This window comes from Anolis sagrei, chromosome 3 (genome assembly GCF_037176765.1).
Source record: "Anolis sagrei isolate rAnoSag1 chromosome 3, rAnoSag1.mat, whole genome shotgun sequence".
In the NCBI taxonomy this organism is placed as follows: domain Eukaryota; kingdom Metazoa; phylum Chordata; class Lepidosauria; order Squamata; family Dactyloidae; genus Anolis; species Anolis sagrei.
The window spans coordinates 5,732,706-5,760,041 of NC_090023.1; the positions used below are offsets into that span (position 1 = coordinate 5,732,706).

Genomic DNA, 27,336 nt, shown 5'->3' on the forward strand with positions numbered 1-27,336 from the left:
TTAGAAACCAACACTTTCTCATTACTTTATTTTCCAGATCACCAGACTGGGCCACAGCAACGCCTGGCAGGGGACAGCTAGTTTCTGAATAAAAATTAGTAGAAAAGGAAAAATGCAAGGCAATCTGCCAGAGGAAGCCGAACGCTGCTGCTGGACAGACATTTACTGCAGCAAGCTCAGTTCATTTGGGCAAGCAGCTCTTCCAACTCTGGCCGGGCTTTGAGTCGGCTCCTGAAGTCTTCCTCTGTGTGCTGTGGAAGAAAGAAAGAGAGCAGAACATTAAGGACAGGCCTCTGAGGACATCCAGTGACCAATGGAGAATGGGCTCACAGATTCCTAAAAGCATATACAGCAGCTATGGGCAAACTTTGTCCCTCCAGGTGTTTCGGACTTCAACTTTCACAATTCCTAACAGCCGATAGGCACAACCTGGGGATCACAATCAGATACAGTGAAGACATTTGTATTCGCTTATGTATTTGATCGCAAGTGTCTAGGACTGTGTAATATATCGATGAATAATACGTGCAGATCTGAGCAAGGTGGCCTTTTGCAGCTGGCAGGTGGTAATTTTGTCAGTACTGATTGTTTTTAAGTGCAGGCCAAGGTCTTTAGACACTGCACCCAGTGTGCCGATCACCATTGGGACTACCTTGACTGGCTTGTGCCAGAGTCTTTGCAGTTCGATCTTTAAATCCTCATATCGTGTCAACTTTTCCTGTTGTTGTTATTTACTATACGTCACTTTATCTCCCCAAAAGGGACTCAAATTGGCTACTTTGAAAAATAATTTTGGACTACAACTTCCATCACTCCCCAGCCAGCATGGGCAGTGGAGCATTCTGCAATTCATAGTCTATAAAAGATCTCTGCAAATGCATACAGATGCAGAATACATTCAAGCCTAACCAGTAGAATGGAACCGTCATGCAATTGCTGCTTCTATGCTTTTTTTTTCCTGCTCAGCAAACGCTCCGTTCCCAAAGCTCTGCTGAGGTTCTGCTTCACAGGGCAGTCCAGGATTTATGCGGAAAAGGGATACCTGAGGGGGCATAAATTACACACAGACGGAAAGGAAGGGCAAGTCGCGAAGCATTTGAGGCTGCTTAGGAAACAAGAAATGCCTTCCCAAGCAAAAAAAATCTAGCCAGCAAAATCCCAAAGAAGCAATTTCTTGGAGAGAGGGGAGAATACATTACAAAAATGCTGCCCTCGCAGACACTTTTCCTGAGGGAAACCCATTGAAACCAGTAACAGTTGCTCAGGATTAGTCCCCTTGCAATGTGAGCTCCACCGCACCAAAGACTTCCAGACATTGCAATTTGAGCTGCACAGAAAGGAGAATTTGTGCAGAAAAGAGGACCATTTTCTTCCTTAGATCCTCTTCCCAGGCAGCACTTACGAGATGGCAAGCAAAAGCATAACCTTGGTGAGATGCTGCTGTTGGTGACCTGGAGTTGCTATTTATCCTCTCTTGGCCTCTCCTGCCTGACATAGAAATTTCTCTAGTCCTTCTAGACTTTTCTGCAAGTTTGCTCCTATCTATCTAACCATCCATCCATCTGCCCATTAATCTGTCCGTCCACCCGCCCATCCATCCATCCATCCATCCATCCATCCATCCATCCATCCATCTATTGATCCATTCATCTATCCATCAACCAATGCATCTATCTATCCATCTAGCCATCCATGCATTCATCTATCCATCCATCCATCCATCCATCCATCCATCCATCCATCCATCTATCCGCCCATTAATCTGTCAGTCCATCCATCCATCAATGCATCTATCTATCCACCCATCCATCCATCTAGCCATCCATGCATTCAACTATATATCTATCTCTCCATTCATCCATCCATCATTCTATCTATCTGCCCATTAATCCATCCATCCATTGATCCATTCATCTATCCATCAATGCATCTATCTATCTATCTATCTATCTATCTATCCATCCATCCATCTAGCCATCCATCCATCCATCTAGCCATCCATGCATTCATCTATCTATCTACCTACCTACCTACCCATCCATCCATCCCATCCATCTATCTGCCCATTAATCTATCTGTCCATCCATCCATCCATCCATCCATCTATCTATTGATCCATCCATCCATCCATCCATCCATCCATCCATCCATCCATCTAACCATCCATGCATCTATCTATCTATCTATCTATCTATCTATCTATCTATCTATGTATCTATCTATCTATCTATCTATCTATGTATCTATCTATCTATCTATCCATCCATCCATCCATCCATCCATCCATCCATCCATCCATCCATCCATCCATCTATCAATCTATCCATCCATCCCATCCATCTATCCACCCATTAATCTATCTGTCCATCCATCCATCCATCTACTGATCCATTCATCTATCCATCTATCCATCCATCCATGCATCTATTTATCTATCTATCCATCCATCCATCCATCTAAGCATCCATGCATCTATCTGTCTGTCTGTCTTTCTGTCTATCTATCCATCCATGCATCCATCCATTTATCTATCAATCTATCCATGCATCCCATCCATCTATCCGCCCATTAATCTATCTGTCCGTCCATCCATCCATCCATCCATCCATCCATCCATCCATCTATTTATTGATCCATTCATCTATCCATCAATGCATCTATCTATCTATCTATCCATCCATCCATCCATCCATCCATCCATCCATCCATGCATTCAAGCATCCATCCATTTATCTATCAATCTATCCATCCATCCATCCATTTATTTATTTACAGTATTTATATACTACTTTTCTCACCCCTGGGGGGACTCAAAGCAGTTTATAAAAAATAATGGCAAAATTCATCTCTCTCTCTCTATTCACCAACTCACCCATGGAATTTATATCCCACTCTCTTTTAAATTCATGGGGAGGCCACAAGTCAACAGGAAATCTGAAGACACATTCTGTATATACTCATGCATAAGGCTAGAAACTTTGGTCAAATATTAAGCCCCCCTCCCAAAACTGAGTTGACTTATCCATGTGTCAGTGCAAGTAGGGTACCTTAACACCAACCCCTTCTGCTTTCTTTGTTGTGGCATTACTTCTGGCCTTTTTGGAAATGCTTGCCATTTCCCATCTCACTGGCATGACTATTCACTTCACCACAGATCATATCAAAAGCCATAATTTTAGTCATCAAACCTGCCGTTGACTTATACATGGGATTGACTTATGCACGAGTCTATACAGCATCTATCCATCCATTTGTGCAATTTATATCTGCTTTTCTTGAAAGCATGGAACACAAGGTAGCTGTACTCAGGTGTGTCCCTCCAGCATTATGGCACATCTTTGACCTTTTCTCTGAGGTGTGGAGAAAAGCCCAGGTGTGCATTCAGAGCCCAAAACTGGTTTCACTGTATGGCAAGCAGGTCTCCCTGCCATGCGTGCAGATGATTTGATTGCAAAGAGGTGAAAAACACCCCCAAATATATGCTAAGAAGGATGTATGTTGTGTATATTGAGGGATTGCTGCACACTTCAGTTGCTTTGCTGTCGCGGCAGCGAAAAAGCCAATGCCAGGATTGCAAAATGTGAAAGCTTCAGCAAGGATTGACTTACCTCTTTCACTAGCAGATGGACTCCTTCGGGCTGATTACTCTGAATGATTTCTAAGAGGACGGGAGCAAAGGTGGCCTTCAAGCCTTGGATCTGGGTTTGGGGAGAGGAAAAAAGGAATGGAAAACTCGTTTGAGTAAAATCGTCTCTTCAGTGGTATATATCCACATATGCTTATGCAAGGCAATTTGGCTTTCAGTTTGTTAGACTGATAAGCTGGTTGTCTCTGATCTGTTAGGAACAGAAATTATGCCAATGCACCAAATATAGCAATTGTTCAGAAGTGTTCTTTTCAGTGCCCCCAATCATCTACTCTCCCATAAAACATCTTGTTTCTAAATCATGCTCTCAAGAGACAAAAATAAAATAGACTTGTTAAGAATAACATACCTGGTTTACTCACAACCTTCATGTATTCAACATAGAGGTACAAATCCAAGGTTAAAACAACATCTGTTATAGAACTCCAGTATGCTGATGACAACGTCATCTGTGCGCATTCAGAAGATCTACAAACCACTCTAAACACCTTTGCACAAGCATAGGAGAAGCTCAGCCTGTCATTGAACATCGAGAAAACCAAAGTGCTGTTCCAGCAGTCACCAGCCAATCCCTCTCCAATGCCAGAGATACAACTCAATAGTGTAACATTAGAAAATGTTGACCATTTCCGCTACCTTGGCAGCCACCTCTCCACCAAAGTCAACATTGACACCAAAATACAACACCGCCTGAGCTCTGTGAGTGCAGCATTTTCCCGAATGAAGCAGAGAATGTTTGAGGACCGGGACATCTGTAGGGATTCAAAGGTGCTTGTTTATAAAGCTATTGTCCTCCCAACCCTGCTATATGCCTGTGAAACATGGACTGTCTACAAACGTCACATGCAACTCCTGGAACGATTCCATCAGTGCTGCCTCCGGAAAAATCCTGCAAATCTCTTGCGAAGACAAGCGGACAAACGTCAGCATGCTGGAAGAAGCAAAGACCACCAGCATTGAAGCAATGCTCCTCCGCCATCAACTCCGCTGGACTGACCATGTTGTCCGGATGCCCGACCACCGTCTCCCAAAGTAGTTGCTCTGCTTCAAACTCAAGAATGGAAAACGGAATGTTGGTGGGCAGGAAAAGAGATTTAAAGATGAGCTCAAATCCAACCTTAAAAACTCTGGCATAGACACTGAGAACCGGGAAGCCCTGGCCCTTGAGCGCTCCAGCTGGAGATCAGCTGTGACCAGCAGTGCTGCAGAATTTGAAGAGGTACGAATGGAGGGTGAAAAAGAGAAATGTGTCAAGAGGAAGGCGCGTCAAGCCAACCCCGACCGAGACCGCCTTCTACCTGGAACCCAATGCCCTCACTGCGGGAGAAGATGGAGATCAAGAATAGGGCTCCACAGTCACCTACGGACCCACCAGAACACTGGAAGACTATCCTACTCGGCCAACGAGGGATCACCCAAGTAAATAAGTCAGTAAGTCAGTAAGTAACATAACTTGTCAATCCAGTTACAAATAAAGATTTGAAGTGATTTCTCTGTGCAGATAACACGGGGCATCTTATAATCAACACGAGTTTGCTCTTAATGGTCCAAAGTCTCATGGCATCTCTGTATTCTAAAATAGAGTCTGAGCTCAGAACAGTCCCAGATCCTATCATGTGGTCTACATCCCCTTCCACAAACTCAAGAAACATAAAGGGAAAGCTGCATACCAAAACATGCATATACAATACAGTAAGCAAACAGAATCGTATACAAACAAATTACTAGTGCAGGCTTGAAGAAGGTTGCGATTTCCAACACAAGCAGAGTGTAAGTGGGAATCTTAATTCCAGCTGAAGATCACCTGTTGTCACAATGCGATTTGAAGAGCAGAGTAAAGGGAAAGGAGAGAGGCAGGCAAGGCCCTTCCTCATAGAATAACAGAGTTGGAAGAGACCACATGGGCCATCTAGTCCAACCCTATTCTGCCATGCAGGAAAAGCACAATCAAAGCACCCCTTCCTTACCTGAACCACACGCTGGTGGGTCGTAAGGACGGCATCCAGCTTCATCTTGGACCCTTGCTCTTGCACCAGCATCACCTCCGTGGTCTTGGTGGGCATGGCATAGCTGTGGAGAGAGACACAACTCCACATCAGCAGTCCAGACATCACAACGAGGCTAGGGGTGAGCCTTTCCAGTGCGATTCAGGAAAGCAGGGGGAATGAACTCTCTGACTCAGGGAGCAAACTGAGGACGCTTTTGCGGCAAGTCAGCCTTGCAAATAAGATGGGCTGCCTTGGTTCAAATGAGCCCAAGTTCCTTCTTCCAAAGAGGTCCATTTGTACTGAATCTTGAACTTTTAAATACCCATATTGACTCTAGTCTAATGTGCCATCCAATCTACTGAGCAACTCAATTTCCAAATGTAATGTGCATCAGCGAAAGGCGCACTCTTTTCAATACTTGCTGTTGTATATCAGCTTGTTCAACCTGTGATTGTGTCTGATGTACATGTTGATATTCATAATGGGAATGGGGATGATGATGATAATAATAATAATAACAACAACAACAACAACAACAACAACAACAACAACACTTAATTTGTACCCTGCTACCATCTCCCCAAGGGACTCGGTGCGGCTTTCATGTGGCCGAGCCCAAACACAACAATACAGGCAATAATCACAACAATACAAGCAATTAAAATAGAACATAAACAATAAACATATAACATTATCAATAAGACAACATACAGTTAAAACTGTGGGAAGGCCAAATGTGAAAATTAAAATTGGAATAGTGCCGAGGCATGGATGAAAAAGTGATAGTGGAGTTTGTGGAAGACATACGAGCAGGCCTAAAAGTATAAAGTGCTTTGGAGGGACAAAGTGCTATGGGATCATTATTCTGGGAAGGCACATTGGAACAACCACATCTTCAAGCTCCTCCTGAAGACTGCCAGAGTTGGGGCCTGCCTGATGTCCTTAGGGAGTGAGTTCCAGAGTCGAGGGGCCACCACCGAAAAGGCCCTCTCTCTCGTCCTCACCAATCGCGACTGCGATGCTGGTGGGATCGAGAGCAGGGCCTCTCCAGATGAATGAAGAGATCGTTTGGGTTTGTTCATGTTAATGTTCATGAAGGGAATGGGGATGTTGATTCGGTTCCTGGGCCAGGGTCTGGGGATGAGGAGTTGCTTGGGCCTGAATTGCTGCAAGGGGATTCTCAAGGTCCCGGGCTTGGGAAAAGCCTTTCACCGCAGTTCCCTGGTCAGTTATCTGAGAATGAAGTTGATTTTGAGGTATCAGGTGCAGGAGTTAATGATGGGAGCAAGACCTTGAACAGGAAAATAAGTTTGAGTAAACAGAGACAGTCTGTTCAGCAATTAAGACGCTCAGCTAGGCTTCAACAAAAGATAGATTGGGTTGTTGTAGGTTTTTCCGGGCTATATGGCCATGTTCTGGAGGCAATTTTTCTCCTGACGTTTCGCCTGCATCTATGGCAAGCATCCTCAGAGGTCTTGGAACAGTTTCTCCCCGTAGAGATGTTCAATGTATTGTCGAATTGCCTCCAGAACATGGCTATATAGCCCGGAAAAACCTACAACAACCCAGTGATCCCGGCCATGAAAGCCTTCGACGATACATTGAACATCTCTACGGGGTGAAACTGTTCCAAGACCTCTGAGGATGCTTGCCATAGATGCAGGCGAAACGTCAGGAGAAAAATTGCCTCTAGAACATGGCCATATAGCCCGGAAAAACCTACAACAACCCAGTGATCCCAGCCATCAAAGCCTTCGACAATACAAAAGATAGATTATAAACTGAAACTAAGAAAGAATCCGTTCCTAGCAGTTTTGGAGTCAGGAAAGAGTTTATAAATGATTTCTGAGGGATTTTATTTATTTGTCGTGTCAGGGCAACCAGTCAATTGTATTACATTTCTAACAGAACAAAACAAACAGACAAAATACAAAATTTGCGAGTTTGGTAGTCGATTAAATGTCCTTTGACCAGTATCTGGCCCCTTGGAGTGCCTCTGGTGTTGCTGCAAGAAGGTCCTCCCTTGTGCATGTGGCAGGGCTCAGGTTGCATTGCAGCAGGTGGTCAGGGGTTTGTTCTTCTCCACACTCGCATGCCGAGGATTCCACCCTGTAGCCCCATTTCTGAAGGTTGGCTCTGCATCTCGTGGTGCCAGAGCACAGCCTGTTCAGTGCCTTCCAAGTCGCCCCGTGTTCTGTGTGCCCAGGGGGGAGTCTTTCATTTGGTATCAGCCATTGGTTGAGGTTCTGGGTTTGAGCCTGCCACTTTTGGACTCTCGCTTGCTGAGGTGTTCCAGTGAGTGTCTCTGTAGATCGTAGAAAACAATTTCTAGATTTAAGTCGTTGACATGTTGGCTGATACCCAAACAGGGGATGAGCTGAAGATGTCTCTGCCTTGGTCCTTTCACTATTGGCTGCTACTTCCCGGCGGATGTCAGGTGGTGCAATACTGGCTAAGCAGTGTAATTTTTCCAGTGGTGTAGGGCGCAGACACTCCATGATAATGCGGCATGTCTCATTAAGAGCCACATCCACTGTTTTAGCGTGGTAAGATGTGTTCCACACTGGGCATGCATACTCAGAAGCAGAGTAGCATCGCGCATTGCAGATGTCTTCACTGTGTCTGGTTGTGATCCCCAGGTTGTGCCAGTCAGCTTTCATATGATATTGTTTCTAGCACCCACTTTTTGCTTGATGTTCAGACAGTGCTTCTTGTAGGTCAGAGCACAGTCCAGAGTGACTCCCAGGTATTTGGGTGCGCTGCAATGCTCCCGTGGGATTCCTTCCCAGGTGATCCTCAGAGCTCGGGATGTTTGTCTGTTTGTGTGGTATGATTGCCTGGTCCAGACACTGTAGTTTCTCTACAAAGGATACAGAGTTCTATACATTTTTACAAACCTTTTTCCTGTTTCTAGTTATGATGGGGGTGAAGGAGGAGATGCAAAAGAAGATTGTACTCCTGCCATTTTTAATATGACCCGACCCTATTCCCTGCCCAACAAACCTTGGTCTGAAAGACCAACTTGGTTGACATGACCTCCTTTCCTGGTGTCGTGGGGACATAGTCATGACATAGGCTCTCTTGACAGCGTTAAGAATAGATATACTGATTTGACATAGTTCAAAAATCCCAGAATGTAAATAGTTGTGATTCAAGTGGGAAAGCTCCAAAGCAAAGTTCAGGCCTTAGGCCACATCCATTGCACAAAGGATGCAAATTTATTTACTTTTTTTGTTGCTTCAGATTGACCCCTTTGCAACGTGCAGGGCATTTTCGCCATCTTTGAAGGCCCTTTGGAAAAGAAACTATATTTGACTGCACTCTATTTGGACAGACTCCATCAAGGAAGTGGCGACTGCCCTGAGTTTGCAAGACCTGAGCAGCGCTGTTGAAAACAGGATTATTTGGAAAGCTCTCATTTATCGGATTGCATTCATTCAAGGTCAACTTGATGGAAATTGACAACAATCCTATGAAAATGGTAACAATAGAAATTGTTAGAAATAGAGAAGATTCCATCTGAACACAAGGAAGAACTTCCTGACTGTGAGAGCCGTTCAGCAGTGGAACTCTCTGCCCCGGAGTGTGGTGGAGGCTCCTTCTTTGGAGGCTTTTAAGCAGAGGCTGGATGGCCATCTGTCAGGGGTGATTTGAATGCAATATTCCTGCTTCTTGGCAGAATGGGGTTGGACTGGATGGCCCAAGAGGTCTCTTCCAACCCTAGGATTCTATGATTCTATGAAATAAACAATAGAAATAAACAATTCAAAAACAATTTTTAGTTCACACTACAGTGTTAAAGTGGTTCTAGAGAGTCGATGCTCTCATACCATTTTTTGTAGTATTTTGATATAGATATCTGTGCCTAATTGACAACAATTTGTCAATAAAGAGAGATGGATGCTTGTTTATGTCCTGTCCATTCTACAATGGCTTCGGTCACTTTCTGCAGATGTATACTTTTAACATCTTCCATTTGCATTCTGGAAAATGGTCTAATTTACACACAAAAGGTCTGCAAAATAGACGACCTTAAGCATTCAGATTGGTGAAAAATTAAAACTAGGCTCATATTTCAATATACAATAGGTCCTTAGTATGTTGACCCTTTCCAATGCTAGAGATACAGCCTAAGGGTGTAACATTAGAAAATGTTGACCATTTCTGCTCCCTTGGCAGCCACCTCTCCACCAAAGTCAACATCGACACCGAAATACAACACCGCCTGAGCTCTGCAAGTGCAGCATTTTTCCGAATGAAGCAGAGAGTGTTTCAGGACCGGGACATTCGTAGGGATACCAAGGTCCTTGTCTATAAAGCTATTGTCCTCCCAATTCTGCTATAGGCCTGCAAAACGTGGACTGTCTACAGACGTCACATGCAACTCCTGGAACGATTCCATCAGCGCTGCCTCCGAAAAATCCTGCAAATTTCTTGGGAAGACAAGCGGGGAAATGTCAGCGTGCTGGAAGAAGCAAAGACCACCAGCATTGAAGCGATGCTCCTCCGCCATCAACTCCACTGCACCGGCCACGTTGTCCGGATGCCTGACCACCGTCTCCCAAAGCAGTTGCTCTACTCCGAACTCAAGAATGGAAAACGGAATGTTGGTGGGCAGGAAAAGAGATTTAAAGATGGGCTCAAAGCCAACCTTAAAAACTCTGGCATAGACACTGAGAACTGGGAAGCCCTGGCCCTTGAGCGCCACAGCTGGAGGTCAGCTGTGACCAGCAGTGCTGCAGAATTTGAAGAGGCACAAATAGAGGGCAAAAGAGAGAAATGTGCGAAGAGGAAGGTGCATCAACCCAACCCTGACCGGGACCGCCTTCCACCTGGAAACCAATGCCCTCACTGCGGGAGAAGACACAGATCAAGAAGAGGGCTCCACAGTCACCTATGGACCCACCAGAACACTGATCCTGGAAGACTATCCTATTCGGCCAATGAGGGATCGCCTAAGTAAGTAAGTAAGTAAGTAAGTATGTTGACCCTGGTTTCAGGATCCCTCGTGGATACCAAAATCTTTGGATGCTCAAGTTATGTGTATAGTACAGTAAAATCTACCTATACACATAATAAAAGTGGAAATATGTATGTGTGTGTGTGTGGCTGGGATGCCCACTTCCACAGACGAGCTCCTGCCTCTACAAACAGCTCTAGCTCCCACTACTCCGGAGACACCAATGGCCCTCCCTCCAATGACATTGCATGTTATAGTGAGCGCGTTGAACATGCCAAAGGCCTCCACAAACACCAGACTGCCCACCACCCAAGTGAAGGCTTTCATAGGGGGACATTTCCATCCTACGTTTTATGTGTTTCCTCCACCATAGGCACCCTTGTTTACCTAAGCAGGTCAAGGTGAGAAAGAAGGAAGGAAAGAAGGGTAGAGAAGGAAGGAAGGAGAGAAGAAGGGAGAGAAGGAAGGAGAGAAAGAAAGAGGGAAAGAAGGAAAGAAAGAAGGATAGAGAAGGAAGGAAGGAGAGAAGGAGGGAGAAAGAAAGAGAGAAAGAAGAAGGGAAAGAAAGGGGGAAGGAGAGAAAGAAGGAAAGAAAGAAGGGTAGAGAAGGAAGGAAGGAGAGAAGGAGGGAGAGAAAGAGAAAGAGGGAATGAAGAAGGGAAAGAAAGCAGGAAGGAGAGAAAGAAGGAAAGAAAGAAGGGTAGAGAAGGAAGGAAGGAGAGAATGAGGAAGAGAAAAAAGGAAAGAAGGGAAGAAAGAAGGGAAGAGAAGAAAGGAAGGAGAGATGGAGGGAGAGAAAGAAGGAAAGAAAGAAAGGTAGAGATGGAAGGAGAGAAGGAGGGAGAGAAAGAGAGAAAGAAAAAGGGAAAGAAAGGGGGAAGGAGAGAAAGAAGGAAAGAAAGAAGGGTAGACAAGGAAGGAAGGAGCGAAGGAGGGAGAGAAGGGGAGAGAAAGAGGGAAAGAAGGAGGGAAGGAGAGAAAGAAAGGTAGAGAAGGAAGGAGAGAAGTAAATAAAAAAGAGAAAGAGGGAAGGAAGGAGAGAAGAAACGAAAGAGAGAAAGAGGGTGGGAAGGAAGGAAGGAAAGAGATAAGGAAGGATGGAACTAAAGAGCAAAGGAAGTGAGAAAGAAACAGGGAGAGAAGGAAGAAAGAAGAAGGGAAGGAAAGAGGGAGAGAAAGAAAGAAGGAGAGAAAGAAAGAAAGAAGGAGAGAAAGAGGGAGGGAAGGAAGGAGAGAAAGAAAGAAGGAGAGAAAGAGGGAGGGAAGGAAGGAGAGAAAGAAAGAAGGAGAGAAAGAGGGAGGGAAGGAAGGAGAAAGAAAGAAGGAGAGAAAGAGGAAGGAAGGAGAGAAAGAAAGAAGGAGAGAAAAAGGAAGGAGGGAGAGAAAGAAAGAAGGAGAGAAAGAGGGAGGGAAGGAAGGAGAGAAAGAAAGAAGGAGAGAAAGAAAGAAGGAGAGAAAGAGGGAGGGAAGGAAGGAGAGAAAGAAAGAAGGAGAGAAAGAAAGAAGGAGAGAAAGAGGAAGGAAGGAGAGAAAGAAAGAAGGAGAGAAAGAGGAAGGAGGGAGAGAAAGAAAGAAGGAGAGAAAGAGGGAGGGAAGGAAGGAGAGAAAGAAAGGAGAGAAAGAAAGAAGGAGAGAAAGAGGGAGGGAAGGAAGGAGAGAAAGAAAGAAGGAGAGAAAGAGGGAGGGAAGTTTGGCCACAGCAAAGCGTGGCAGATACGGCTAGTATTATATAAAATGACAAATTTAAGGCTTGCCTTTTGGATTTTAAAAAGATATTTTAAGCCTGGTAGGTGGAATCAGTGGATGCTGACTCCGTGGATACAGAGAGATGAGTATAAAACTGGCATTTTACTTAATGAAGAGGCCAAATTTCCCATTCAGTTCAGACCAACTCCTCCTGAACCGGGCTTTGTCCAGAATTTCTCTGCTGCTTTTAAACAAAATTCATTCAATCTTACTTCTTGAAGGCTGCTTTGTCCTATTTTTAGGAAGCTTCTCCTTCCGGGAGAACAAAGCCAGGCTGCTGCTCTGATCTCAGCATCGCTCCTGGGATTTTGAAGCGCTCAAGTGAGGAAACAGAGTCAGACTGGAGCAGAGACCTTGCCTCTGAACTCGGGAAGGAGGCAGAAATCAGAATCCAAAAAGGGCCGAAAAAGGTGAGCCACATTTTTTGTCCCTTTTTCAGATGTTCCAAATAGTACCCAGAGGTCAGATGCAAGCAAGAGGGATGCTTTTTTAAAGAAAAGGATTTCAGGATAATAGAACGGAAAGCGGTTTCTTCTAAATAAAACAATTAGACTGAATTTTAAAGACTATTTTCTGTGAATATTGTTACGAATATTTTTGTGAATATTTTTATGAATCTTTTTGTAAATATTTTTCTGTGAAAATATTTACAAATATTTTTGTGAATATTCGTGTGAAGATTTCTACGGATATTTTTGTGAATATTTAATAAATATTATTTCTGATATTCTAAAGAATATTATTTGTGAATATTATTTGTGAATATTTCAAAGAATATTTAGACAAATATTTTGGTAAATATTTATGCAAATATTTCTGTGAATACTTTTCATGAATATTTATACAAATATTTTTGTGAATATTTTTATGATTCTTTTAATGAATCTTTTTATAAATATTTTCTGTGAAAATATTTACAAATATTTTTGTGAATATTTGTGTGAAGATTTCTACAGATATTTTTGTGAATATTTCATGAATATTATTTCTGATATTTTAAAGAATATTATTTGTGAATATTTTAAAGAATATTTATACAAATATTTTAGTAAATATTTATGCAAGTATTTTTGTGTATATTTTTGAGGAATATTTATACAAATATTTCTGTGAATGTTTTGGTGAATGTTTATTGGAATATTTTGTGAATATTTTTATTATTATTATTGTGAATATTTGTGTTAATTTATTTAATTACAGTATTTATATTCCGCCCTTCTCACTCCAATAATACATGCAATAACAATAATTAATAGAGTAAAATAATAAATGTAATAATAATAATAATACCAGTAATAATTTCATAAAATAATTCATGTAGTAACAAAAATAAATAGAGTAAATAATAAATATAATAATAATAATAATAATAGAGTAAAATTATAAATGTAATAATAATAGAGTAAAATTATAAATGTAATAATAATAGAGTAAAATTATAAATGTAATAAAAATAATAACAGAGGAAAATAATAAATAACCTTGACTCGAGTATAAGCCGAGGGGGACTTTTTCAGCCTAAAAAAAGGGCTGAAAAACTAGGCTTATACTCGAGTATATACAATATATTAGAGAAGTGGGGACTTTGTTTTTATGGATTTTTGCTGAACTTTCCCCTGGACTATTTTTGCTCCTGCTTACCTTCTTACCTAATTGGATTTACCTATTTCTTTAAAGTGCTTTTTACTTGCTGCTACTTTACAACCTGGGGATCACAACCAGACACAGTGAAGACATCTGCCCTTGCGCTATGCTACTCTGCTGCTGAGTATGCATGCCCAGCGTGGAACACATCTCACCACACTAAAACAGTGGATGTGGCTCTTAATGAGACATGCCGCATTATCACGGGGTGTCTGCGCCCTACACCACTAGAGAAATTACACTGCTTAGCCGGTATTGCACCACCTGACATCCGCCGGGAAGTAGCAGCCAATAGTGAAAGGACCAAGGCAGAGACATCTCCAGCTAATCCTCTGTTTGGGTATCAGCCAGCACGTCAACGACTTAAATCAAGACATAGTTTTCTAAGATCTTCAGAGACACTTGCTGGAACACCCTAGCAAGCAAGAGTCCAAAAGTGGCAGTCTCAAACCCAGAACCTCAACCAATGGCTGATCCCAGTTAGAGACTCCCCCCTGGCCACACGGAAGACTGGGTGACTTGGAAGGCGCTGAACAGACTGCACTCTGGCACCACGAGATGCAGAGCCAAGCTTAAGAAATGGGGCCACAAAGTTGAATCCTCGACATGCGAGTGTGGAGAAGAGCAAAGCACTGACCACCTGCTGCAATGCAACCTGAGCCCTGCCACGTGCACAATGGAGGACCTTCTCGTGGCAACACCAGAGGCACTCCAAGTGGCCAGATACTGGTCAAGTGACATTTAATCAACTACCAAGTTTGCAAAATTTGTGTTTTTTTATCTGTTTGTTTTGTTCTGTTAGAAATGTAATACAATGGTATGGTTGCTGATGACACGATAAATAAATACTTGCTGCTTTTTAACTATCTTCAATAAAAGGTTTGTTTTCCAATCAACGGTGTGGTGTTTACAGTCAGAGGGCTTTTCCTGTCCTGGAGTGCAACAGAAATGGAGATGAGCACCACCCCACGGAGTTGGACACAACTAGACTTAATATCAGGTGAAACCTTAACCTTTAGTTGTGAATTTCTGCATGGTAGAATTAAAACATCAGGTTTGGAAGAGACCCCCAGGGCCATCATCCAATCTGACCCTCTTCTACCAGGCAGGAATTCATGATCCAAGACTTCCCTCCAGATGGCCATCCGAATCCTGCCTTAAAACCTCCAATACCCTAACACTCAACCTCCCACTTACACAGGGATCCCAGCCTGAAAGTATGAAGCCACACCTGTGCATGAGCATCCTACCTCTCATCCACTCTGACGGACAGCCGGTTGCAGAGCTTGTGGACGTACTGAGCATAGTGCTCCACCACGGTCATGTCGTAGCCAGTCATCACAATGTTTATGGCCCCATATTCATGTTCTGTCCCGGGGTCAATCTCCTTCATTTGCAATCGCTCCTTCTTTTTCTTGAGACCCTGTGAAAACATGGAACAGAAAAGATGGTTTAATGTATTGTTGAAGGCTTTCATGGCCGGAATCACTGGGTGGTTGTAGGTTTTTTTGGGGCTATATGGCCATGGTCTAGAGGTATTCTCTCCTGACGTTTCGCCTGCATCTATGGCATACATCCTCAGAGGCAGTGAGGTCTGTTGGAACTAGGAAAAAGGGGTTTATATATCTGAGGAATGACCAGGGTGGGAGAAAGAACCCTTGTCTGTTGGAGCTAGGTGTGAATGTTTCAACTGACCACCTTGATTAGCATTTGATGGCCTGGCAGTGCCTGGGGCAATCTTTTCTTGAGAGGAGATTAGATGTCCTTGATTGTTTCCTCTCTGCAGACTACTTCAACCAGAGAAGTCAGCCATAGCAGAGCACCTGATGAACCAACCTGGACACAGCATTTTATTTGAGAACACAGAAATGATGGACCACTCTCACAACCACCATGTCAGACTACACAGAGAAGCCATTGAAATACACAAGCATGTGGACAATTTCAACAGAAAGGAGGAAACCATGAAAATGAACAAGATCTGGCTACCAGTATTTAAAAACTCTAAAATTGCAACAGCAAAACAGCAGAGAGGAAACAACCAGGCACATCTAATCACCTCTCAACAAAAGTTTGCTCTAGGCACTGTCAGGCCATTATATGCTAATCAAGGTGGTCAGTTGAAACATTCACACCTAGCTCCAGCAGACAGGAGTCCTTTGCCCCACCCTGGTCATTCCCCAGATATATAAACCCTTTTTCCTAGTTCCAACAGACCTCACTACCTCTGAGGATGCTTGCCATAGATGCAGGCGAAACGTCAGGAGAGAATGCCTCTACAACATGGCCATACAGCCCGAAAAAACCTACAACAACCCAGTGATTCCGGCCATGAAAGCCTTCGACAATACATTACAATCATTTTTATTCAAAACAACCATGCAAACTTTGGCTGGGGATTGAGATTTGGACCTTTTGCATGCAAAGCATGTGCTCTACCACTGAGCTATGGCTCTTTGCCACAATATAGCCTCTGCTTCCTTAATAATTCGGCTATTGCACTGTTCCAAACTGCAGTTTTGTGATGTTCCCAACCGAGGTTTCCAAGGGCAAAAGCCTGACACTTGCAGAGGACTCAACACAGCCCATTGTTGGGGCAGAAAGAAATTGTCTTTGCAGAACTAAAAAAAGGGTTCTCCCCCAGAAGATTCTTGACAAGCCAGGATAAATAGCCCCTATTTCGGCTTTTGCCTTCAAGGCACCTTGCCCGGATGAATTATTGGTTCATTATCTTTCCAAATTAAAAGGGCCTCTTTTCAGAGAGCACGATCCCTGGAATAGTATTGGAATGGTTTTCTCTTTACTACTGCTGAGCAACAGCGCACGACTCAATTCAGGCAGCCAAAATGGATTTTAACCCAATATACACCACAAAATAAATCAAGAAATCAAGAAATAGCAGCTAACTCAGAATCAGGACAAAATACTTTATTGACTGGATCTTATGTAAAAATCTTAAGCATTGTGATGTTATTTATTCGTGGGGAGAAACCTGATTTCAGTTTCCTTCCTCTACCTGTTGCCAACAGGTATATTTCACTGGCAAATTATTAACATGAAAATAGCTGTTTCATCTGTGCAAGATGTCACAGGGCGAGAGGGTTACAATGCACTAAAATAAGTGTTTCTCAACCTGGGGTTCAGGACCCGGGGGGGGGGGTCGCGAGGGGGGTGTCACAAGGGATACCAAAGACCATCAGAAAACACAGTAATTTCTGTATCGTCGAAGGCTTTCATGGCCGGAATTACTGGGTTGTTGCAGGTTTTTCGGGCTATATGGCCATGTTCTAGAGGCAATCTCTCTTGACGTTTCGCCTGCATCTGTTCCAACAGACCTCACTACCTCTGAGGATGCTTGCCATAGATGCAGGCAAAACGTCAGGAGAGAATGCCTCTAGAATATGGCCATATAGCCCGAAAAACCTACAACAACCCACAGTATTTTCTGTTGGCCATGTGTGGGAAGTTTGGTCCAGTTCTATCATTGGTGGGGTTCAGAATGCACTTTGATTTTAGATGAACTATAAATCCCAGCAACTACAACTCCCTAATGTCAAGGTCTATTTCCCCCAAACTTCATCAGTGTTCATATTTGGGCATATTGAGTATTCTTGTCAAGTTTAGTCCAGAACCATCATTGTTTGAATCCACAGGTGCTCTCTGGGTGTAGGTGAACTACAACTCCCAAACTCAAGGTTAATACCCACCAGACCCTTACAGTATTTTCTGTTGGTCATGGGAGTTCTGTGTGCCAAGTTTAGTTCAATTCCATCGTTGGTGGAGTTCAGAATGCTCTTTGATTGAAGGTGAACTATAAATCCCAGCAACTACAACTCCCAAATGTCAAGGTCTCTTTTCCCCAGACTCCACCAGTGTTCACATTTGGGAATATTGAGTATTTGTGCCAAGTTTGGTCCAGATCCATCATTGTTTGGGTCCAAAGTTCTCTCTGGGTGTAGGTGAACTACAACTCCAAAACTCAAGGTCAATGCCCACCAGACACTTCCAGTATTTTCTGTTGGTCATGGCAGTTCTGTGTGCCAGGTTTGGTTTAATTCCATCGCTAGTGGACTTCAGAATGCTCTTAGATTGTAGGTGAACTATAAATCCCAGCAACTATAACTCCTAAATGTCAAGGTCTATTTTCCCCAGACTGCACCAGTGCTCATATTTGGGCAGATTGAGAATTCATGCCAAATTAGGTCCAGATCCATCATTGTTTGAGTCCAAAGTTCTCTCTCAATGTAAGGTGAACTACAACTCCAAAAGTCAAGGTCAATGCCCACCAAACCTTTCCAGTATTTTCTGTTGATCATGGGAGTACTGTGTGCCAAGTTTGATTCAATTCCATCGTTGGTGGAGTTCAGAATGCTCTTTGATTGTAGGTGAACTATAAACCCCAGCAACTAACAGGAGTGGAGCGCAGGGAGCATACAACTCCTTTGCTGCACCAGCTCCACTGGCTGCCAATTTGCTACCGGGATCAATTCAAAGTGCTGGCGTTGGCCTTTAAAGCCCTAAATGGTTCTGGCCCAACCTACCTATCCGAACGTATCTCTGCTTATGAACCCACCAGGTCTCTAAGATCTTCTGGGGAGGCCCTGCTCTCGATCCCGCCTGCATCACAGGCACGGCTGGCGGGGACGAGGGACAGGGCCTTTTCTGTGGTGGCCCCTCGGCTGTGGAACGGCCTTCCCATGGACATTGGATCAGCCCCTTCGTTAATGGTGTTTCGAAGAAAACTAAAAACCTGGCTGTTCGAACAGGCGTTCAGTTAAACAATGCAATGTACACGATGAATATAGGAAACGGAATTATGGAAGACGAATTGGATCACGATTCTAGTTACGAGACGTTAATGTGCTGTTATTGATGTGTCATTTTGTATATTTGCTGTTAATGGTTTTTAAATTTTGTATGCTGTTGCATTGACTTTTGCTCTTGTTGTAAACCGTGTTGAGTCGCCTACAAGGCTGAGAAATTGCGGTATACAAGCAAAGTAAATAAATAAATAAACTACAACTCCCAAATGACAAAATCAACCCCACTCCCAACCCCACCAGTATTCAAATTTGGGTGTATCAGGTATTTGCGCCAAATGTGGTCCACTGAATGAAAATACATCCTGCATATCAGATATTTACAATACGATTCTTAACAGAGCAAAATTACAGTTTTGAAGGAGCTACGAAAATAATGTTACACAACATGAGGAACTGTATTAAGGAATTAGGAAGGTTGAGAAACACAGCACTAAAATGATCAACTCACTGCTGAAGGAAACAGTGAAGCGAAAGACAATATTTGTTTTAAGAATCTTGGACAAGTTACACCTATGCGAGGTGTCTGGATTATTTACCTTTTCTTGATTTGATTCTAAACAGGGACGAATAAAAATCCAAACATTGTTAGACAAATAATTTTAAAAAAATAAACATATTACAACCTCCTTGTCTTGTAATATTACAATGCGTGTGCTTTTGTTTCTACTTGTTATACTTGTTTTTCTCAAGTGCAAAAGCTTTGTGTGTGTTGGGGTTCAGCCTGTGTGTGAACTTGAACCTGACTCTCTGATTGCATTTCCTGATGCCCATGTAGATGTCAATGTGAATTCTGAGGCCAATTTAGATGATGATGGTTTTAGTAGTGAAAATCCTACAGCCTTGGAAAGCGAAAGTCAAGATTCCCATGAGAACATACATTCCGAGTCGAGCGGAAATGGTTCACTCCCTTTTCCTCCCAGTCTTAGCTCTCCAGAGAATCAGACACCTGGCCTGCCTAATGAGGATAGGCGGGGGCAGATTTGGCAGAGTCGGGGAGAAGCACAATGTTTACGCAGGTCAGCAAGATTGAAAGAAATCCAAACAAAATCTTCAGGCGTGTCTCGCAATAGATTTCTTGGCCTTAAATATGCCCAGCCTGAATACAGCTTCAGACCAGGCATTGTTCCAGATTCATGTGCCAGCGTTTGCAGGTCTCCTGATCCAAGTGGCCTTGTTCCTCGGAGGTTTTCTAGTTTTGTTAAGTACGGTTAGTGCATTGCTAACAGGTTCCAGGATTCAGCAGTTTTGCTGTGGGTTTCATGATCTTGTTTATGGACATTTCTTGTTGCTGATTACTACTGTGACTTATTACCTTTGCATATTTCCTCTATTTTGTATTCATCTTTCATCAATAAAAAAGGATTTTTTTTCCTGATGTCAAGTGTGGTGGATTGTTGTCTGAGGGTCCAGTTTCCTGCTCGGGGTTGCAACAGTGTGAGCTGTCATGAAACCCTAGGTAGGATATAAATCGAACAGGCCAACAATTTTGGACTTCAAAATGTTTGACTTTTAACTACGTACGGTCTTGTGTTTTTGGATGGCTGTGCTAGGAATTTATTTATTTATTTATTTATTATGTCAGAAGCAAATTGAGGATACAGTTGTAATATATTTAAAAACACTAACAAATTTAAAAACTTGGTGTGCATCTGGTGTGGGTGTGAAAAGGTCCTCCATTGTGTATGCGGCAGGGCTCAGGCTTCATTGTAGTAAGTGGTTTGATCTTCTCCACACTTACACGTTGTGGACTCCATTTTTGGCCCATTTCCGAAGATTGGCTCTGCATTTCATGGTGTCAGAGCGCAGTCCGTTCCATGCCCTCCAAGTTGCCCAGTCTTCTCTGTGCCCAAGAGGGAGTCTCTCATCTGGTCTCAGCCACTGATTGAGGTTCTGGGTTTTAGCCTGCCTCTTTTGGACTCTCGCTTGCTGAGGTGTTCCTGTGAGTATCTCTGTAGATCCTAGGAAGCTATTTCTTGATTTAAGGTGTTGGCATGCTGACTGATAATCCAAACAGGGGATGAACTGGAGATGTCACTGTCTTGGTCCTTTCACTATTGGCTGCTACTTCCCGGCGGATGTCAGGTGGTGCAATACCTGCTAAGCAGTGTAATTTCTCCAGTGGTGTAGGGCGTACACACCCCGTGATAATGCGGCATGTCTCATTAAGAGCCACATCCACTGTTTTAGTGTGGTGAGATGTGTTCCACACTGGGCATGCGTACTCAGCAGCAGAGTAGAAAAGCGCAAGGGCAGATGTCTTCACTGTGCCTGGTTGTGATCCCCAGGTTGTGGCAGTCAGCTTTCGTATGATATTATTTCTAGCGCCCACTTTTTGCTTGATGTTCAGGCAGTGCTTCTTGTAGGTCAGGGCATGGTCCAGAGTGACTCCCAGGTATTTGGGTGCGCTGCAATGCTCCCGTGGGATTCCTTCCCAGGTAATAATCCTCAGAGCTCAGGATGCTTGTCTGTTCTTGAGGTGAAAGGCACATGTCTGTGTTTTAGATGGATTGGGAATCAGCTGGTTTTCCCTGTAATAGGCAGCAAGAGCACCTAAAGCTTTGGAGAACTTCTGTTCAACCATTTCAAAGCTCCCTGCTTGAACTGTGATGTTAAGAAATAAAGGAAGCTCTTTCCAGCTCAGATAATCTTTCACATTGAGCAGGACCCACCCAATGAAGTGATTTCCTCTGGAGCAAAGAGGGCCTGACTTGCCCAGAGCCATCCAGCTAGTTTCCATGGCTGATTGGAGATTCAAAATGTGGTCTTAGTACAGTATTCAAACCATTACACCATACTGGCACTCTGCTCCCCACACAGTGAAAATTTAGTTTTAAGAAGCAGTAAAATAAACAGTGCTTAATACATGGATACTAATACTTACCTCTGGCGGGAGTAGATGCTTATATCGTCCGATGCCATGGGTTGGCTGGGACCTGTAGTGCCTGTGACCACTCACTGACATACATCCTGAATCAGAAACAGAAGAAAATCCTTGAAATCCCCCTAAACTCCCACTTCTGCTGTGCAAATAATAAAGCACTATCTCATTGTGTTATGAATCACTTCCCCACATTGGAAAAGAATATCCCACTTCTGACACCAATTTGTCATGAATAACTTTTCAATAACTTTAAAGCATAGGTTCTTTTTATTGCAATTTCCAGTGTGAGAGGGTGCATCAGATTACAGAAAAACATTTAGACATAGAATGACATTCGTCATACAGACATACGGATTCTATGCAACTACATTAGATACATAATTACATGGCTAACAAACAAACAAAGGGGAATTACATTTTCACTCAACATTCACACACATGGACACGCATTCATCCACATGCATCCAAAATATTACCATATCCTTTTCTCCCTCCTTGGAGAAGCACCTGTTAGGCCAGACCCTGCTTTCCTGCAGCCTGTCAATGTATAGTTCCAAAACTTACATGATGGCAAAACTTCAAAACGCATCCTTTCCCTAAGCACAATGCCAAGGACCAGATCTGTTTTCTGTACAGCAGAACCTGACTCCATGCACAAAATCCAAGACTGAAAAAGCGCACTTCTTCCTCTTCCCTTGAGAAAGAAGACCCAAAGTGACCAGACTGCTCCCTTGCAACTCTGCCACTCCGAATACACCATCTCTCTCCTTCCATGGAGCAGAACATAGCGGGTGAACCAGACTCCTCAGGTTTGCCACACTTTGAGCATTATTAGACTGAGTCTTTTATAGGAATACCACAGAGGTGTTGTGGAGGACCTAGAAGTCCTCCAGTACAACTCTATAACAACTTCCAGGGGAAGCAACCGATAGAATCATCTGGAGGGCAAATTCCTAAAGAGGAAAAAAATTCCTTGGCTTCAGGAACGTAAAATTGTGAATATATGTCTATATAGTTACAAGGTTTTTTATTGTAGTGTAAGGGATCCCAGAGGCATATTTATAATGTGAGTTGCAATTCGAAGAGACTTTGAAGAGAATGAATTCCCTTCCCTTGAGGAAAGGTGCAGAAAAATATTACCGGGGAGCCTAGAAGTGTCAGAGCTACAAAACCAGCTGGTTCCTTCCTGGATGAGTCACACATAATAACAGCATTGCAGAGCAAAGCACTACAGGCTCCTATGTCTGAGGTCAATTATCGTTCTTATGGCGATACTGCCAGTGTTTGTTTTCAGAGGTGAAAGCGAGATATAAGTGTGCTTACCTACAGAACAAACGGCGCTCCTTCTAGATGCATTGAAGGCGAGTCTAACGGGGGGGAAAAAAAAACAAAGCTGATCACTGCAAAAGGAGTGATGTTTCCCCCTCTAATATATTTCAACACTCTTCAAAGCTGCCAATCTGGCTCCCAGGTAAATCAAGGTTGATAACACTATGCAACACAATTTTTGTTCCTGGCTTATAAATGCCATTTCCCAATTGAGTCTAACATAAAAAAACATGGAAAATGTTTATTAAACTACAAGATGGTTTGTTGTGAGTTTTCTGGGCTGTATGGCCATGTTCCAGAAGCATTCTCTCCTGACATTTCGCCCACATCAATGACAATCTGTAGTTTCCAACAAACTTCACAACCTCTGATGCCTGCCATAGATGCAGGCCAAATGTCAGGAGAGAATGCTTCTGGAACATGGCCACACAGCCCGGAAAACTGACAACAACCCAGTGATTCCGGCCATGAAAGCCTTCGACAAAAATCTGCAAAAATTTTCTGTGGGAGGAAACATCATGGAGCATATTTTGCTATAGTTTTTCAATGAATCTCTCAACCAATTCAACATAGTTTGTAGCAGTTGTTATGGGGTAGAACAACTACTTTCAAAGTAAGGACTGCACAATTAAACCCTAAACGGCTCCGGCCCAAATTACCAGTCCGAACGCATCTCTCCCTATGAACCATCACGACGATTAAGATCCTCCGGGGAGGCCCCGCTCTCCGTCCCGCCATTGTCACAGGCACAATTGATGGGGATGAGAGACAGGGCCTTTTCGGTGATTGCTCCCCGGCTATGGAACTCCCTTCCTGGTGAGATCAGGTTGGCCCCCTCCCTCCTGTCCTTTAGAAAGATGGTAAAAACTTGGCTGTGGGACCAAGCTTTTGGAACAGGGCAAGAAAGCGGCAATAGGAAAGATGACCAGGCCAGTTAGATTTGACGTGGATGACTAGGACCGTTTTAAATGGTGTATTTTAATATTTTGATAAATGTTTTTAATGTTTATGTATGCATATTAGGATGTGTGTCCCAGCATTGAATGTATGGCATATATAGGCTGTGCTCCGCCTATATGCAGCGGTGAGAAAGGCGGAATATAAATGTTTTAAATAAATAAATAAATGAAGTCAGAAAAACAATGGGTACCATATTTGCTTAAACGTCAGTCATCTTACCTAATAAGCATAGGTGTCTCCTTTAAAACTGGTTCCTTTCCCAAACACAGAACCTATAAAAAGAAGGGGGAAAAGTTTTGGTTAATATTGAGAGAGTGTGCAGTGAGTTCTCCAAGGTCCTGCAGTGCTTTTTCCCAAGGCTCTGAGAACCTGTCTACACTGCAGTGTAGAAGGAGCCTGAGTTGCTTTTGGATCTTGGTTGCCAGTCTGATGTCTCTACTCTTTACTATTTTATCGAGACTGGACATTGCTCTCCTCCCAAGAAGGAAGCGTCTTCTGATTTCCTGGCCACAGTCTGCCTTCTCTGTGGCGGCCCCCCGACTTTGGAACGCCCTCCCAAAAGAGCTCAGACAAGCCCCCACTCTAGCCGTCTTCAGAAGGAACCTAAAAACCTGGCTGTTCCGTTGTGCCTTCCCAGACTAGGAATCCCCACCCAAGCCCTAGTAGTAGCACCTTAGCATAACAAATTGTCACTGCACACCGCACTTTTAACCCTACGTGCCTCCTGCCATTCAGCACTTTTAACCCTTGTACCCCAGTGCGCCGGCCGAACCAGTTTTTAATAATGTCCTGATGTACTGTCTTTGTTGTTATTCTGCTTATTGCTTGATTTGCTTAGTATTGTGGTGTTATATTATGTTGTTTATTGTTTGATTTGCCTTGTTGTTGTGATGTTATACTTTCTACTGTATTGTGTTGAGGCTTCGGCCTGTGTAAGCCGCATCGAGTCCTCCGGGAGATGCTAGCGGGGTACAAATAATAATAATAATAATAATCTGCAGTCATCTTTGCACCTAGAAATACAAAGTCTGTCACGGCCTCCACATTTTCTCCCTCTATTTCCCAGTTGTCAATCATTCTTGTTGCCATAATCTTGGTTTTTTTGCTGTTTAGCTGCAACCCAGCTTTTGCGCTTTCTTCTTTCACCTTGATTAGAAGGCTTTTCAGCTCCTCCTCGCTTTCGGCCATCAGAGTGGTGTCATCTGCATATCTGAGGTTGTTCATGTTTCTTCCAGCCATTTTCACCCCAGCTTTGTATTCATCAAGCCCCGCACATCCTCGCATGATGTGTTCTGCATACAAGTTAAAAAGGTTGGGTGAGAGGATGCAGCCTTGCCGGACACCTTTCCCAATCTTGAACCAGTCTGTTGTTCCGTGGTCAGTTCTGACTGTTGCTACTTGGTCCTTGTACAGATTCCTCAGGAGAGAGGGAAGGTGGCTTGGTATGCCCATCCCTCCAAGAACTTGCCACAATTTATTATGATCCACACAGTCAAAGGCTTTAGAATAGTCAATGAAGCAGAAATAGATGTTTTTCTGAAACTCCCTGCCTTTCTCCATTCTCCAGCATCCGGATATTGGCAATCTGGTCTCTCGTTCCTCTGCCTTTTCTAAACCCAGCTTGAACGTCTGGCAACTCTCGCTCCATGTATTGCTGGAGTCTTCCTTGCAGGATCTTGAGCATTACCTTGCTGGCATGAGAAATAAGGACCACCGTACGGAAGTTGGAGCAGTCTTTCGCATTTCCCTTTTTTGGTATGGGGATATAAGTGGATTTTTTCCCTGTCTGATGGCCATTCTTGTGTTTTCCATATTTGCTGGCAAATGGCATGCATCACCTTGACAGCATCCTCTTTTAAGATTTTAAACCGTTCAGCTAGGATCCCGTCGTCTCCTGCTGCCTTGTTGTTAGCAATGCTTCTTAAGGCCCATTCCACCTCACTCCTCAGGATGTCTGGTTCTAATTCATTCACTACACCGTCAAAACTATCCTCAATATTATTATCCTTCCTATGGCCATTCTTGTGTTTTCCATATTTGCTGGCATATGGCATGCATCACCTTGACAGCAAGCTGTTAGCAAACCGTTTTTGGAAGCCCTGAATGCTGGTGTTTAAAAGGGAACAAGGAAGATGCCAGGAATGGTGGGAGTTGAAGTCCAAAACACCTGGAGGAAAGGCCCAAGTTGGCCCAGGCTTACCTTAGGCGTTCACCAACTGCAATGGCTTCTCACTGAGACTACAGGCCTGGGTTGTATCCTAGTTCCCTCCTCGCCCCTCTCCCCGCCCCCCAAAAGGATACCTACTTTGCCCAAAGCGGCGCTCATGGTTCCTCAGCAGCCTCCTCTCCACAAAGCACGAGAAGAAACGCGAGTCTGAATAGGTCCGTCTCTCAAATGGGTCCCCCAGCGCCTCGCGGTCCGACAAGAAAATCCTAACAGAACTGTTCCGCGCAATTTTAGTTCCTATAGCTTTTAGATGGAATGCTGAGAGGTTGCGGCAAGGAGCAGCTCGCGCCTCGACCAATCAGAAACGGCTTCTGCTTTACAGCTGTTCTGATTGGTTAGGCGGAGAGGCAAGGGGCGTGGCTTTATCATGAGATCCATTCATCTATCCATCCATGCATCTATCCATCCATGTAACCATCCATGCATCCATCCATCCATGCATCTATCCATCCATGCATCTATCCATCCATGTAACCATCCATGCATCTATCTATCTATCTATCTATCTATCTATCTATATCTATCCATCCATCCATCCATCCCATCCATCTATCCGCCCACTAATCTATCTGTCCATCCATCCATCCATCCATCCATCCATGCATTCAACTATCTATCTATCTATCTATCTATCCATCCATCCATCCATCCATCCCATCCATCTATCCGCCCACTAATCTATCTGTCCATCCATCCATCCATCCATGCATGCATTCAACTATCTATCTATCTATCTATCTATCTATCTATCTATCTATCTATCTATCTATCTATCTATCCATCCATGCATTCAACTATCTTTCTATCTATCTATCTATCTATCTATCTATCTATCCATCCATCCATCCCATCCATCTATCCTCCCACTAGTCTATCTGTCCATCCATGCATGCATGCATTCAACTATCTTTCTATCTATCTATCTATCTATCTATCTATCTATCTATCTATCTATCTATCTATCCATCCATCCATCCATCCATCCCATCCATCTATCCTCCCACTAGTCTATCTGTCCATCCATGCATGCATGCATTCAACTATCTATCTATCTATCTATCTATCTATCTATCTATCTATCTATCCATCCATGCATTCAACTATCTATCTATCTATCTATCTATCTATATCT

General features: G+C 43.4%; 1 protein-coding gene across 1 annotated transcript; it reads right to left on the minus strand.

Moving 5' to 3' along the window:
* On the minus strand, positions 1 to 26,442 carry MRPL48 (mitochondrial ribosomal protein L48). The gene is made up of 8 exons (XM_067466451.1): positions 26,283 to 26,442; positions 24,197 to 24,249; positions 23,012 to 23,055; positions 21,689 to 21,774; positions 15,235 to 15,407; positions 5,614 to 5,716; positions 3,609 to 3,698; positions 1 to 251 (listed from the first exon to the last, which is right to left on the minus strand). The coding sequence occupies exons 1-8, from the start codon at positions 26,301 to 26,303 to the stop codon at positions 177 to 179; spliced, it is 645 nt and encodes a 214-aa protein (XP_067322552.1). The 5' UTR covers positions 26,304 to 26,442; the 3' UTR covers positions 1 to 176.
* Positions 26,443 to 27,336: the final 894 nt, after the last annotated feature.

Coding starts and splice junctions, on each gene's coding strand:
- MRPL48 (XM_067466451.1), bottom strand. CDS start 26,303: ATGAGCGCCGCTTTGGGCAAA. Junction 23,056..24,196: donor GAGACACCTATGCTTATTAG/GTAAGATGACTG, acceptor CCCCCCCGTTAG/ACTCGCCTTCAATGCATCTA. Junction 5,717..15,234: donor TCCGTCAGAGTGGATGAGAG/GTAGGATGCTCA, acceptor CTCTCTCCACAG/CTATGCCATGCCCACCAAGA.